This window comes from Lissotriton vulgaris, chromosome 6 (assembly GCF_964263255.1).
Source record: "Lissotriton vulgaris chromosome 6, aLisVul1.2, whole genome shotgun sequence".
NCBI lineage: Eukaryota > Metazoa > Chordata > Amphibia > Caudata > Salamandridae > Lissotriton > Lissotriton vulgaris.
The window spans coordinates 830,984,770-830,998,129 of record NC_141694.1 but is presented as its reverse complement, the minus strand read 5'-3'; the positions used below and the strand labels follow the sequence as shown (position 1 = coordinate 830,998,129).

Here is a 13,360-nt window from a genome sequence, read left to right as displayed (position 1 = left end):
TTAATCTTAGAAGGATACACGATTAACCAACTTGTCCACATTAAAATATATTGGCAGGAAATAGAAACATAAATGCCTTACCTTACATTCATCGAGCGATCTATATCTTCCTTTTCTCGACTTCCTGAACATAAAAGAAAAATAAATTAATGGCAACCTAGACAGATGGTTCTACCTTGTGCATACTGTACGCCAGTGCCGGCTTTAATTCGTCTAGACATTAAATATTATCTTAGTTAAGTGCCATTGCTCACATACTGACCTAATTCATTTATATAATCTATAATATTTAATGATATTTATACAAAATAATATCTACTGTAATAATCAGCAAATCAAATTGATCTTCCTACAGAAAAAAATACCTATACCTATTTATGGGTGATGAATCTTTTTTCATTCATTTTATCACCAACATTCAAAATGCACCCTTTCACAGTTTCTAAAATATCTATTGTTGGTATTAATATATAAGTGGGCTTAGATTACGGAAGTTCAACAGTTTTGGCCTATCCTTCAGTTTCAGGCCTTCGCTAGGGCCAACCATATACGGAGACTATGCAGGCTGTGTACATGAGCCAGATGTTGCCGCTCTCTTGAGTCAGATGTGGAGTCAGATGTGGGAAGAAGCCACAGCCACCCTGAGAGCAATGCCAGACTGTGCTCAAATCAGACCATCCTTCACCCCAGTGCCTTAGAATCACAATACCCCTCTTTCTCAACTGAGGACTACTGAGACTGCTATCTTACACTGAACCCTCCCTGATGAATGTGATCAGCATTCTGGTCTCCAATCTGTGCAGAGAGAGCGCTCAACAACAAAAGCGGTCAATGTGCTCTGTCCCACCATCGGAGAGGCTAGCCAGCCACTCTATCCAGTTTCAAATAATCTGTTGGACCACCCAAGGAGCAGAGCGTGACCCTCTTGACCAATACTTTTTGATTGCAAGGCCATTGAGGAAGAGCAGAGGCAGCTTGTCTAGGGTATCCTTGGACTCTTGAGAAAGTAATGGCTGGCTGCATTCGTGACACTTGAAACTATTAGAGCTTTGGATCACCACTGTTTCCATGCAGATTTTGCTACATTGTGTATGTGTGGTAATCTTGTTGTTTTGAAGTAACTGTCTCAGTGTGCTCCTATTCAAAGGCAAAGCAAGACTACCGGTGCAGTGCTTCCCAAACTTTTTAGAGCTACGGCCCAACTGGCATGAGGCCGGGGCGATTGTTTAATGCAATAGTAGATCTGCTTTCAAAATGCAGCAAATGACCAAAATAAGCTTCAGCATTCCTATCTACCAGCAATTTTTTGTAAGTGTTTCGACCTTCACCATGCTCTTCGCTAGGTCTTTATTGGATGGTAACCAAGATATGTATCTGCCTATAAAAGTGGTAGATGGTCAAGTGCACTGGAGCTGGAACACTTCACAATACAATGTAGGCCCGTGGCATCTGTTTCCTAAAATCATAAGGCTTCTGAAAAATCTTCAGCCACATATTCATTTGTGTGTTAAAGTGAGGCCCAATGGTAAACTTTGGACACTCTCTCTCTCTCTCTCCCTCCCTCTAAATATATAGATCGATATAGATATATACATTACAGTTTTATATAGGGCAAACACGGCCCAAGGGTCTCCGACCACTTTACATGAGCACCAGATCAGATTAATGCTACGTTAAGCATAGGAGATCAAGTGATTTGCCGATAGCTAACCCGTAACTCAAACTTGGTTCCCCATATCCAAAGCCTGTAACTCTGGCCATTTGGCCACATCCATATTTCTCAATTTATGTGTTAAAGTCAAACACAAGTGGAGAATTGTCTATGATCACTTATACTGATTCATCAAAGACCCGTTTTGCGAGTCTATAATAGCGATTCATAAGGAATCGCTATTACAGGCTCGCAAAACGGGATTCATGTAGGAATCGCAAAATAAAATGAGATTCCTACATATTCCTTATTTGCGATTAGCAAATTGCTAATCGCAAATAAGGAATAACTCCCCATTCATTCCTATGGGCCAAAAGGCCCATAGGAATGAATGGGGAGTATTCCTTATTTGCGATTAGCAATTAGCTAATCGCAAATAAGATAGCGATTTAAAGGGTGCCAGGGGTGTCCAAAGGACACCCTGTAGCACCCCTCAAATACAAATTTAAACAGGTGTTGCGCACACACATGTCCAAAGGACATGTGTGTGTGCAACATGCAACTTAGGAAAATGCTTTTAAAAGCGTTTTTCTAAGTTTTCGCTATTTACCACGAGGTTTGACCTCGCGGTAAATAGCGGGCCGAAATTGCGAATTCGCAATTTGAAAATGGATGATGAATTGCATTTAAGGAATCTCAAATAGAGATTCCTTAAATGTAATTCCTCGCAAATTTGCGAAATCGCTATTACCGATTTTTGCATTTGGGATGATGAATCCCAAATGCAAAAATTGCGCTCGCAAAGGGCCAGATTCTGAGAATCTGGCCCTTTGCGAGCGCTATTCACCTTCATGAATCTGGCTGATGGTGAGCACATTCTCTGTTGAAATGGTTTTGTTGAAGTAAAAAATAGCAGCAAAAAATACTGGAAGGTTTAGACAGAAGTATTTCTTGGAAATGCTTGCAAGGTTTTGTTTTAAAACTAGTTAGGGACTTTGTTCAGCACCTTTGCACCAGTGGTGTGGGAACAATTTTTAGATAGGTGGTGCTGCGAGCATCAATGTCCATCACTCAAGTCATTGGGATTGTGAAAAATCTTATCTTCACACAAAGTGTAGCAAATGTGTTCAGCAGGAGAGTGGGAAGAGTGTACTATATAGCCTGTGGTGTGTTTTGGAACACACTGTCACGAATATATTACAAAAGCATCAACCAGTAGCGCACAGGCATTTAAAGACAGCACATTTTCCATTGAAAGGTCTACAAAATTTGCACAGACATACGGTTTTACTAATAAAACTAAATAGTACACAGATAATGTGCGGAAATCAGTTTTCAGTGAATAGCACTTGTATAAAAGTGTCTCAATTTGTTTTTATCCTATTAAAATCTGTTTGCATCACACTTCAGATTTACAAAAATGAACGTGCTGTCTTAACTGTTTATAGAGTCTGAAGTGGGAGTATATAGTTCATTTGAAGGTATTTAAATGTGTGTTATAAAAAACAACATCCTACAGACTTTCCTTTCACATTTCCAGAACCCCAGCAAGATTTCACTTTAAAAACGTGTATTACTTTACAGTCAGAAAAAAGAAAAAACAATTCCCATGTTAAAAGAATAGGCTGCAATTTGTCAGAAGACATAGCCTAACATTTGTCCATGATCTTTGAAGCACAGCAAATGTGACAAAATAAATACAATATGTAAAGACATAGGTTTATTCCTTCTTCGAGACCCGCCAGAAATCAGCTGGTGACCCATTAGTGAGTCGCGAATCACAGTTTGGGAAAAGCTGTCCTAGTGTATATGTTAACCTCCTTTAATAGAATAGCGGAATTCCATGTCAAATTCCCGGCAGCCAAAATTATCATTATTAGTCAGAATTTCCTCATGAAATTCCTGCTATTACAACTTCATCTCACCAGAATGGAAAACGACTGTGTGGACCATGGTATTCACAGTACAGTGTGGATTAATGCACACATTTAACAACTGCTGTGAGACTATAGTAAAAGTGTGTGATGGGTCTGAATAGCTAGAGGGGCAGGGGAGAGGTTTCAAAAGATTGGGAAGTCAAAGGGAAACGGAGTTATGGCAAGGAACCCAAAATATGTTCTCACCTTGCCAGAGAAAAAGAACAGCGCCCTGGGGACGACGCTTGGCTTCTTGTTGGTGCTAAAGGGTCATGCAATTTTACTGGCCAGTAAAATTAGGTCTAGTGTATTCTCAACGGGGAAAACTGAGCGTGTGAACACCGGACAAGTTGTGATCAGGTGGAACCGCATCCAACCTGGGGATAACCCTCTGTCGGACTCGTATTGAGGCCCATTGTGTAATAAAGATAACATTTTGTGGGGGTCTATAGCCAGCCAGAAGGAGGAGATCCCTGTGCTTCTCAACTTGCTACATATTTCAAGCAAAATATTCATTTTTAAACAGGGAAGCAGATCGATCTTTTTGCCCACCAATTCCAGTTAAGTTGTTAATACCTAATTTTTAAAAGATTACGCCAGGCTCCCTTTAGATCTTTAGTAAATGACTATGGGCACTACCCTTACATCAAAAACAGACAAATTAGATACGAAAGAACCATGCAGAACTTAACCCAAGTCCAACGTTTTTGGGAGGTTTGGATAACGACTGATGAATTCGGAGCTTACCAACTTGCAATTAAATAGGCATCATATATTCCCTACTATTGAGATATTTTACTTTAGATAAGCCCTAAAATGAGTTCATCTGATTACTGTACGTGAGCATGAGGTCACCATTACATGTTCTCTCTCAAAGATACAGTAATACAAATATAATTGAAATTTAGGTACATTACCCTTTTAATGGCTCATCTAATTTCATATAAAGAGGTCAAAAACAACAATATTGAGGACAAAATAAGTGTAACGCAGATCCGAGAAGTAATCCAGAGACATGCCCCTAGGTGATCAGCAATAAAGCAATAGGAAGTTACACCAATAGAGTGGCAGTAGTCCTTGCAACTCAAAGAGGCAGAGGGCAGTCTCAGTACAGCAAAATACTAAATGCACGCTGATACTAGTTTCAATTTTGGAGCACCATGGGTTGATCCTGTTAACTGTCATTGTTCTGGACTGGTCAGCGGCAGCTTCATTCCTACAACTTTCCTTTTTTTCCAGGAAGGCCTACTGACAGCGTACAGGCTGCAGAAGGTAGCGCACAAAGATACCAGAACATACTACTTGTTTTTAGAACGGAACCTTAACAGTCAAAATGTCATACACAAACGGTCATTAATGTCTTTCTGGATTGTGCTTTCAAGAGACTATTGTAAACATTTTTTTTATCCCAACATCTACCCTTTATTCCGATGTGAATGTGTGGCTGGAGTCTTCTGATGCATTTGCCCTTTTGAAGTATGAAGTAGTTTGTGATGTACTGTGCAAGTGTACATACTTCTCACAATTGACTCCATAGTCCTCAATGATCACGGACAATGCAGAATAAATGGAAAATGTAATTACTTTCATGGCTTATGCTCAACCCTGCTATAAGTAGTGTTTCGAGGTCAATGTCCATGAAGGTTGCTCACGTGCCTCATGGTCTAGGTTTCATTTAAACTTGAAAAAAACGAGGCTCTTCTTTACCCTCCCTCGCCTTCGTGTGGACTTATACCCTCATAAGCACAAAGCATACATCTGTCTAGACGTGGGACATTTTACAGCATAGTACTTTTGAGTAGGATACCTCCTAGTACCACTAACTTAATTGTTCGGGTGCTTATAGTACTGCACAGCCATTTCTGAGCAAGCTCATTCAATCAATCAATCAATCAATCAGGGAATTGTAAAGCGCGCTACTCACCTGTGAGGGTCTCAAGTGGCTGAGGGGTGGGGGGTGGGGGGTATGCTGCTCCGTTCAGCCAAAGAGCCAGGTTTTGAGGGTCTTCCTGAATGTGTTCAGGGAGGGGGCGAGTCTGATGTCTGCCGGTAGCTCGTTCCAGGTTTTGGCTGCAATGAGAGAGAAAGATCTACCGCCTGATCTGGCTCTGTGGATGCGAGGGGTTTCAGCGTGTGAGAGGTTGGAAGGTCGCAGTTTATTTTTGGGTACGTGGAAGTTTATTCTGTAGTTGAGGTATTTGGGTCTGTTGTTGTGCAGGCATTTGTAGGCGTGAGTGAGCATTTTGAAGGTAACTCTTCTCTACGGGAAGCCAGTGGAGTCATCCCAGGTGTTGGCTGAGGTGTTCGTGTCAAGGGATGCCGAGGAGGAATCTGGCTGGGGTATTCTGTATTGTTTGCAGTTTGCGGAGTAGGGATTTGTTGATGCCGGCTTAGAGTGGGTTGCTATAGTCTAGTTTGCTGGGGAGGAGTGCGTGGGTGACTGTTTTCCTCTACTCAGGGGGGTCCATTTGAAGGTCTTTTGGAGGATGTTGAAACAGCTGGAGGTGACAGCGTTGACCTGTCGGTTCATGGCGAGTGAGGAGTCTAGTACGCTGCTGAGGTTCTTGGCGTGGTCTTAGGGTTTAGGGGGGCTCCCAAGGGCGGTGGGCCACAAGGTGTTGTCCCATGCGGAGGGGGGTGGTTCCGAGGACGAGGACAATAAAAGGGGGTTATTGAACAGTCCTATTTCTCATGCAAGAGATATGAACTGCCACAATCGTTTAGACAAAGTGCGAAGTATAATGCGGACTGTGTAAACAGTAATATAAAATAATACTGTAATAGCATTGTCTGTTGCTATGACGTATATAAGAATACCTACATAAATAACACAGGCTAAAATACTCAACTGGTGCTTCTAAAATACGCCCACCCCTGTGTACCTAACCTAGGTCTAGTACGAGGGAAGAAGTAGGTGCTGCTTTAGCCGGCGTGTCAACGAAAACCACGACGTATACCAGCAAGAGTGTATATGATCTACATTATAAACACATCTAATAATTACAGTGACACACACACCAGGCACATCAACGAGTCATATTAAAAATTGGCTTAGCAGTACGCATGGTCTAGAGAATAATACACGCATTGTAATAGAATGGTGATACACTCACCTGGCGTATCAGTGAGTCATATATTGTTTGCAAGAACCTTGTATGTACAGTGATAGTCACCTTGAGTGCTAAACTTACAACAAGTGAATACAGTGTAATCTAATTGTTTAAAAAAATTATTTCCAGTTGCAACAGTTTTATACATTATTGTATTTTTCTCTTCACTACAATTCTATTCTATTTATTATTTTATCTTGGTGGCAATACACATCTATATGAGTTCCTCAGAAGCGGTCGCTCCCCACGCTGATCCCTGCTGAATAATTTGGTATCGTAGCGCTATACTGACAGACTGCTCATTGCCATTTAGAGCTATTGCGCATTGCTCGCACTGCTTACTATAATTATTTGTGCCTGATTATACTGATATCGTAGCGCTATACTGCTAGACTGTTCTTTACTTATTATTCCATTGTGTATTGCTCGTTTTGCCTGCTTATACTATTGGTGCCTGATTGTGCCGGTGCCACTGCCCATTTCATAGCGTTTATTAAGGTTGTGCCCCAATCCTGTTTCGCTTTTGGCTTGCTGCCATTTTGTTGTTTGTTGTTGTGCCTCCCAGCCCGGCTCTCCACCCCGCTCCCGCCTCCCAGCTGCTCCTCCCTCGCTACGCCCCCCTCCACTATCCACTTATGTCAGAACAGTTCACGCACAGCGGACGCGCACCATGCGCGCCGAAGGTGCGCCAAAGGTAAGCCCGTCTACGCCCGTCCGCGCCCAGCGCCAAACCCCCTGGCCCCCGCAAAATCCACTCCTCCCGCATTACGTACGACACTGCAACCCTCTCAGCACTCAACCCCGGCCGTCTCCCAGACTGCTACCAAGCCGCCCCAGGACACTCCCATGGACCCTTCACCTGCCACTCCTGCAAGTACGACTGCATCAGAACCCACACCAAATCCACAAACTCCAAACATAGCTCCGTAACTAACCACCTGAAGTGTATCCTGCTCAATACCCGCTTAGTTCACAAACACGCAACTGAACTATGGAACCTACTAGACACCACATCGCCGGACGTCGCACTTCTTACAGAAACCTGGATGAACGCCTCATCAGCGCCCGACATCGCCATATCTATCCCGGACGGCTACAAGATCATCTGAAAGGACCGCATCAACCAAACAGGTGGAGGCATCGCCATCGTCCATAAGAACACCATCCGAATCACGACCAGTTCTGACGACACCCTCGCAGCTGCCGAACACCTTCACTTCCAGGTTCACATCGACCCCAAGACCACACTCAGAGGCACCCTCATCTACAGGCCACCAGGACCCCGCACACAATTCAGAAAAGACATCACTGACCTCATCAGCCCACACGCCCTTCCCTCCGACGAATACATTCTACTGGGAGACCTCAACTTCCACCTGGAAAAGAACAACGACAGCAACACCACCACCCTTCTGGACAACCTCGCCAATCTCGGACTCAAACAACTTGTTGACACACCCACCCACTATGCCGGGCACACGCTCGACCCAATCTTCACCTCCAGCAAACACATCTCCTTCAACCACGCCACAGGACTCCATTGGACGGACCACAGATGCGTTCACTTCAACTACAAAAAGACCACGACCCACAACCACCCACAACCAATTCCCCGCAGAAACTGGAACAAAATTACCACCGACCAGCTCTTCACATCGCTTCACCAAAACCCTCCTGCCAAATCACTGGACCCAAATCAAGCAGCAATCAACCTCACACAATAGATCACCCACAGCGCTGACGCATTAGCTCCCTTGAAAAACCATCAAATCAACCAAGGTAGTAAAAAAGCCCCCTGGTTCAATGATGACCTTAAGAAATCCAAGAAGATCTGTCACACCCTCGCGAAAACATGGCGAAAAAACCCAACCACAGACAACATGACCACCCTCAAGAACGCCACCCGCAAACACCACCAACTGATCAGATCCACCAAGAAATCAGCTTTCAAGGATCGACTCGACAACAACGCCCACAACAGCAAAGAACTATTCAACATCGACAAAGAGTTTACCAACCCCACCACCGGCACCAACGACATCACTCCCTCTCAAGACCTCTGCGACTCTATAGCCTCGTTCTTCCACAACAAAATCGCTGACATACATAACAGCTTTGGCAACCAGCCCACCCCACCCACCTCCGAACAAAACCCCCCCACCAACAACCTTTGCGCCTGGAACCCAATCACCACTGAAGACACCATCCGCTTGATGAACTCCATCCACTCGGGATCGCCAACCGACCCATGTCCCCACCACATTTTCAACAAACCAGACTCCATTATCGCACCCCATCTCCGAGATGTCATCAACTGCTCCCTCAACTCCGCCACCTTCCCGGAAAGCTGGAAACATGCCGAACTCAGTGCCCTCCTGAGGAAACCTACAGCAGACCCCACCAAACTTATGAACTACCGCCCCATCTCTCTCCTCCCATTCCCTGCCAAAGTCATTGAGAAAACCGTCAACAGCCAGCTCGCCGCCTTCCTCAAATCCAACGGCTCCCTCGACCCTTCACAGTCCGGCTTCCGAGCCAAACACAGCACCGAGACCGCCCTCATCGCAGCAACAGACGACATTCGAACTACTGGACAACAGAGAAACAGCTGCCCTCATCCTACTTGACCTCGCCGCAGCCTTCGACACAGTCTGTCATAGCACCCTTATACAACGCCTCAGCAACGTCGGAATACAAGGAAAAGCATTGGACTGGATCATCTCGTTCCTCGCCGGAAGAACCCAGAGAGTCCGCCTCCCCCCTTTCATATCGGAAGCCACTGAAGTCATCTGCGGCGTTCCACAAGGATCATCACTCAGTCCCACCCTCTTCAACGTATACATGAGCCCCCTCGCATCCATCGCGCGCCAACACAACCTCAACATCATCTCCTACGCAGACGACACCCAGCTGATCCTCTCCCTCACCAAAGACCCAAATTCCGCCAAAACCAACCTACACAATGGGATGAAAGAAGTGGCCGAGTGGATGAAGAACAGCCGTTTAAAACTGAACTCGGACAAAACGGAAGTCCTCATCCTAGGATCATCCCCCTCCGCTTGGGACGACTCATGGTGGCCACCGGCCCTGGGAAACTCACCCAAACCAACGGACCACGCACGTAACCTGGGCTTCATCCTAGACTCCTCCCTCTCGATGACCAGACAAGTCAACGCCGTCTCATCATCATGCTTCAACACCCTACGTATGCTCAAAAAAATCTTCTGCTGGATCCCCACCGAAACAAGAAAGACGGTCACCCATGCACTAGTCACAAGCCGACTGGACTACGGAAACACCCTTTACGCCGGAACCACAGCCAAACTACAGAAAAAACTCCAACGCATCCAGAACGCCTCCGCTCGACTCATCCTAGACATCCCCCGCCAAGCTCACATTTCCGGCCACCTGAAAGACCTCCACTGGCTCCCCGTCAACAAGAGAATAACGTTCCGTCTCCTCACTCACGCACACAAAGCCCTTTACGACCTAGGACCCGAATACCTCAACACGCGCCTGACCTTTTACACCCCCACCCTCCAACTACGATCGTCCAATCAAGCCCTCGCCGCGATTCCACGCATCCAAAGATCCACCATGGGTGGAAGATCCTTCTCCTACTTAGCGGCCAAAACCTGGAATTCTCTCCCCACCCACCTCCGCCTTACACAGAACCACCTCTCCTTCAGAAAACAACTAAAAACCTGGATATTCGATAAGTAACGTACCCCCCCTCCCTCAAGCGCCTTGAGACCCTCTGGCTGAGTAGTGCGTTATACACATTTTTTAACTTGAACTTGAACTTATGGTATTCATTATACTAGTCATATAGGTAGCTTAAAAAAATATCATAGAAATTGGTTACCTTCCTACAAATTGTTGGGAGAGTAACTCCCGCCAAACATCTTATTGTAAAGACTAACAATGCAGTCAGTGTCTCCACCTTCACCTTTTCTTGAACTTCCAGGTAAACCGCCCATTTCGTGGTCTAATTGGTATGATGCTTTCGTCACTTATCTAGGTGCCATTGGTGCATCTCGCTATAGAGCGGAAAGAAATAGCTCCTTCTATATTCATTGGTTTTCGAAGGGAGGTCTATCTTCATACATTTGCCAGATTTGGTATGAGCACAGGATGAGGAAGACATTGATGAGTTTGTGGAGGCGTCAAGAAGTTGGAGTTACGTTTTGATGTTCAACCTAGTCTGGTAGTTATCAGACATGAGGTCTTCAAACGTGAACAGGGACCTGGAGAGGATGTTGATGTTTTTATCTCTGCTCTGCGGAAGTTGAGTGCATATTGTCAATTTGAGACATTCATGGAGCAGTTAATCAGAGACCAGTTCATTTGTAAATGTTCAGACAAAAAATTCAAGAAAAATTACAATCCATTGGCAGTCCTTCTCTAGAACAAACTATTCACACTACGAAGAGTATTGAGTTGTCCAAGGTATCTGTGAAGGAGTTAGAGGAGAAAGACAAATCTAATGATACAGTGGGTGCTAGATCAAAATATGTTAAGAACATTGTAGCGTCACGTTCTGAAAACAGGTGCTTCCGTTGTGGGATTTATTTGCAGAGTGTGTGGTAAATTAGGTCATTTTGCAAATGTTTGCCAGAGTGGAAAACTTTAAGAAAACACTGTGCCTCGGCACTCCAAAAGCACTTATTTTAGTCTTAGCAAGTAGGAAAAAGAAAAGACAATACTCAAAACAAATTCTTAGATCTGCTCACGACCACAAATCAATCTTGGTGAATCATGCAAGAAATTTCTGGGACCTATGCTGAAGAGTTTTAATTGTCTGATAACAATGCTCCACTTCACAATAATCACATATCAGTCCAGTGTAGAAACACGAACAATATTTTAACAAATTAAATTCATGTTCCTGGTGTTTTCCTTGGTGTCAAAGAGATGATGGCAGCTGACACGTGTTTCGTTACTCATTAACTTCCTCAAGGCTGCAAGCAATTTCAAAATGTACATAAATGCTATAACCAGTATGTATCATGTCTGCTGGATAGCCCCATTACTTTTTACTTTACGGATAACCCCAGAGGCAAGAAAAGAAACCTATGTACAAAATAAAGCGAAAGAAGAGGAAAAGTGAAGCATTAAAAAGTCACCACACACCTTCTGTGTGTACACAGAAGATACGAAATGCCAGAGATACAAGTGACATCCCCTTATATAAGCAAAGAAGGTGATGAGCGCCAACCAATAGAATGAAAGAATAGATACACTCATTCCGTGAAGATATACAATAGAATGAAGAGGTCTACCTTTAATTCCTAATTCTCCCGCTATTCTAGGTGAGGAGCAGCATGAAATCTAAAATATTAAGAGATTCTGAAGTGTCCTATAAAAAGGGAATACATATCAAGATGAGGATACTTTTCTAACATGTTATCTAATGGCTAAGTTACTTGAACTAGAGCTGTTACAGAAGTAGCCACCTTGTGTGAAAGGCATCAAGGTTTCAAGAAGTCAAATATCCGATCCATCTGAGAATTCAGTAGTTATCTGGGAGGTTCCTAGAAGAGTAAGTCCAGATCCCAGATTCCAGTCCAGTAGAACGCCAATGCAATGTATTTCAAAGGAATGTAAATAAAATCATATTGTTATGATAATCATTTTCTAAAAAAAGTTGTCTCACATCTATGCTATTTTAAATAAAGCCAAAGCAATAATAGCTACCTTATATAAAAGGCATCAAGATTTCAAGAAATCATGTACCCGATCCACATGAGAATTCAATATTGCTCTGGAAGAGTATATCCAGATCCCAGGTTCCAGTTCAATTACATGCCACTGGCCATGTATTACAAAGCAATAAAAACAGAACAATGTTTGTTATTACTGAATAAGTTACTGTTAAAAAGCAAGATAGTCTGATTGTGTGCTCCTCACTATATAATAACTGGGCAAGTTACCTGCTGTAAAGAAGTTGTCAAACTTGTTGCGGAACGGCAGTGTCCCCGTTGAGAAAAAAGAATTTTAAGGACAATATCTAAAAAAACATCGAAAAGACAACAAGTAAGTTAATCCTATAGGTGAAGTTTGCGATTTATAACAAGACCAAGGGGGTCGGGCTCTTTAATCTAGTTCTTAACCCTGCGTGAATATAATCTAGAACAGGCTAGAGACATAATATTGGAACAAAATGTGGCACCAATCTGTCAGATTATATTATGTATCGATCGTATATTCACTATGAGAAAGATCTCCCCATTATTTCAGATTTCCTTAGACAAACTGTCATGAATTGAAATTACTAAAAAGGTTGAGTTCATGCCTAGACTTGTTACCAATAAAATTAGTTAAAACACTTAACGCATTGGTGAAACGTAAAGGCGGCACATCAATTTACTTGTGATGTGTAAACGAAGAAAGTTTGAGGGCTAAGATATTCCCCTAAGCAAAGTGGAAAACGTGGTGGTTCTTCCACTCAAGATGGAAAACAAGTTTCTCCTTCCCCCTCTTCTGTTGCCAATGTATCTGTGGTGGAGTGTGGTGTTGACAATTGTAATAATATTCAGGATGACCTGAGAGACATGGTTGTGCTTGTTGCTGAGCAAAATGTTTCCAAGGGTGATATTTCTGAATGTGTAGATCCATACGTTGATATCACCATCAGAGGTAAAAGGGTGTGTTTGTTACTTGACTCAGGAGCAAGAATAATT

General features: G+C 43.5%; 1 protein-coding gene across 2 annotated transcripts in view; it reads right to left on the bottom strand.

Annotated features, from left to right (window-relative positions):
- Positions 1 to 13,360, bottom strand: part of LOC147708065 (centromere protein H-like) — a 412,880-nt gene that overhangs the window by 243,811 nt on the left and 155,709 nt on the right. For both annotated transcript variants that reach the window (XM_086925295.1, XM_086925294.1), the window contains exon 4: positions 82 to 124. In XM_086925295.1, coding sequence (XP_086781421.1) covers positions 82 to 124 — 43 coding nt within the window. The remainder of the gene's footprint in view (positions 1 to 81; positions 125 to 13,360) is intronic.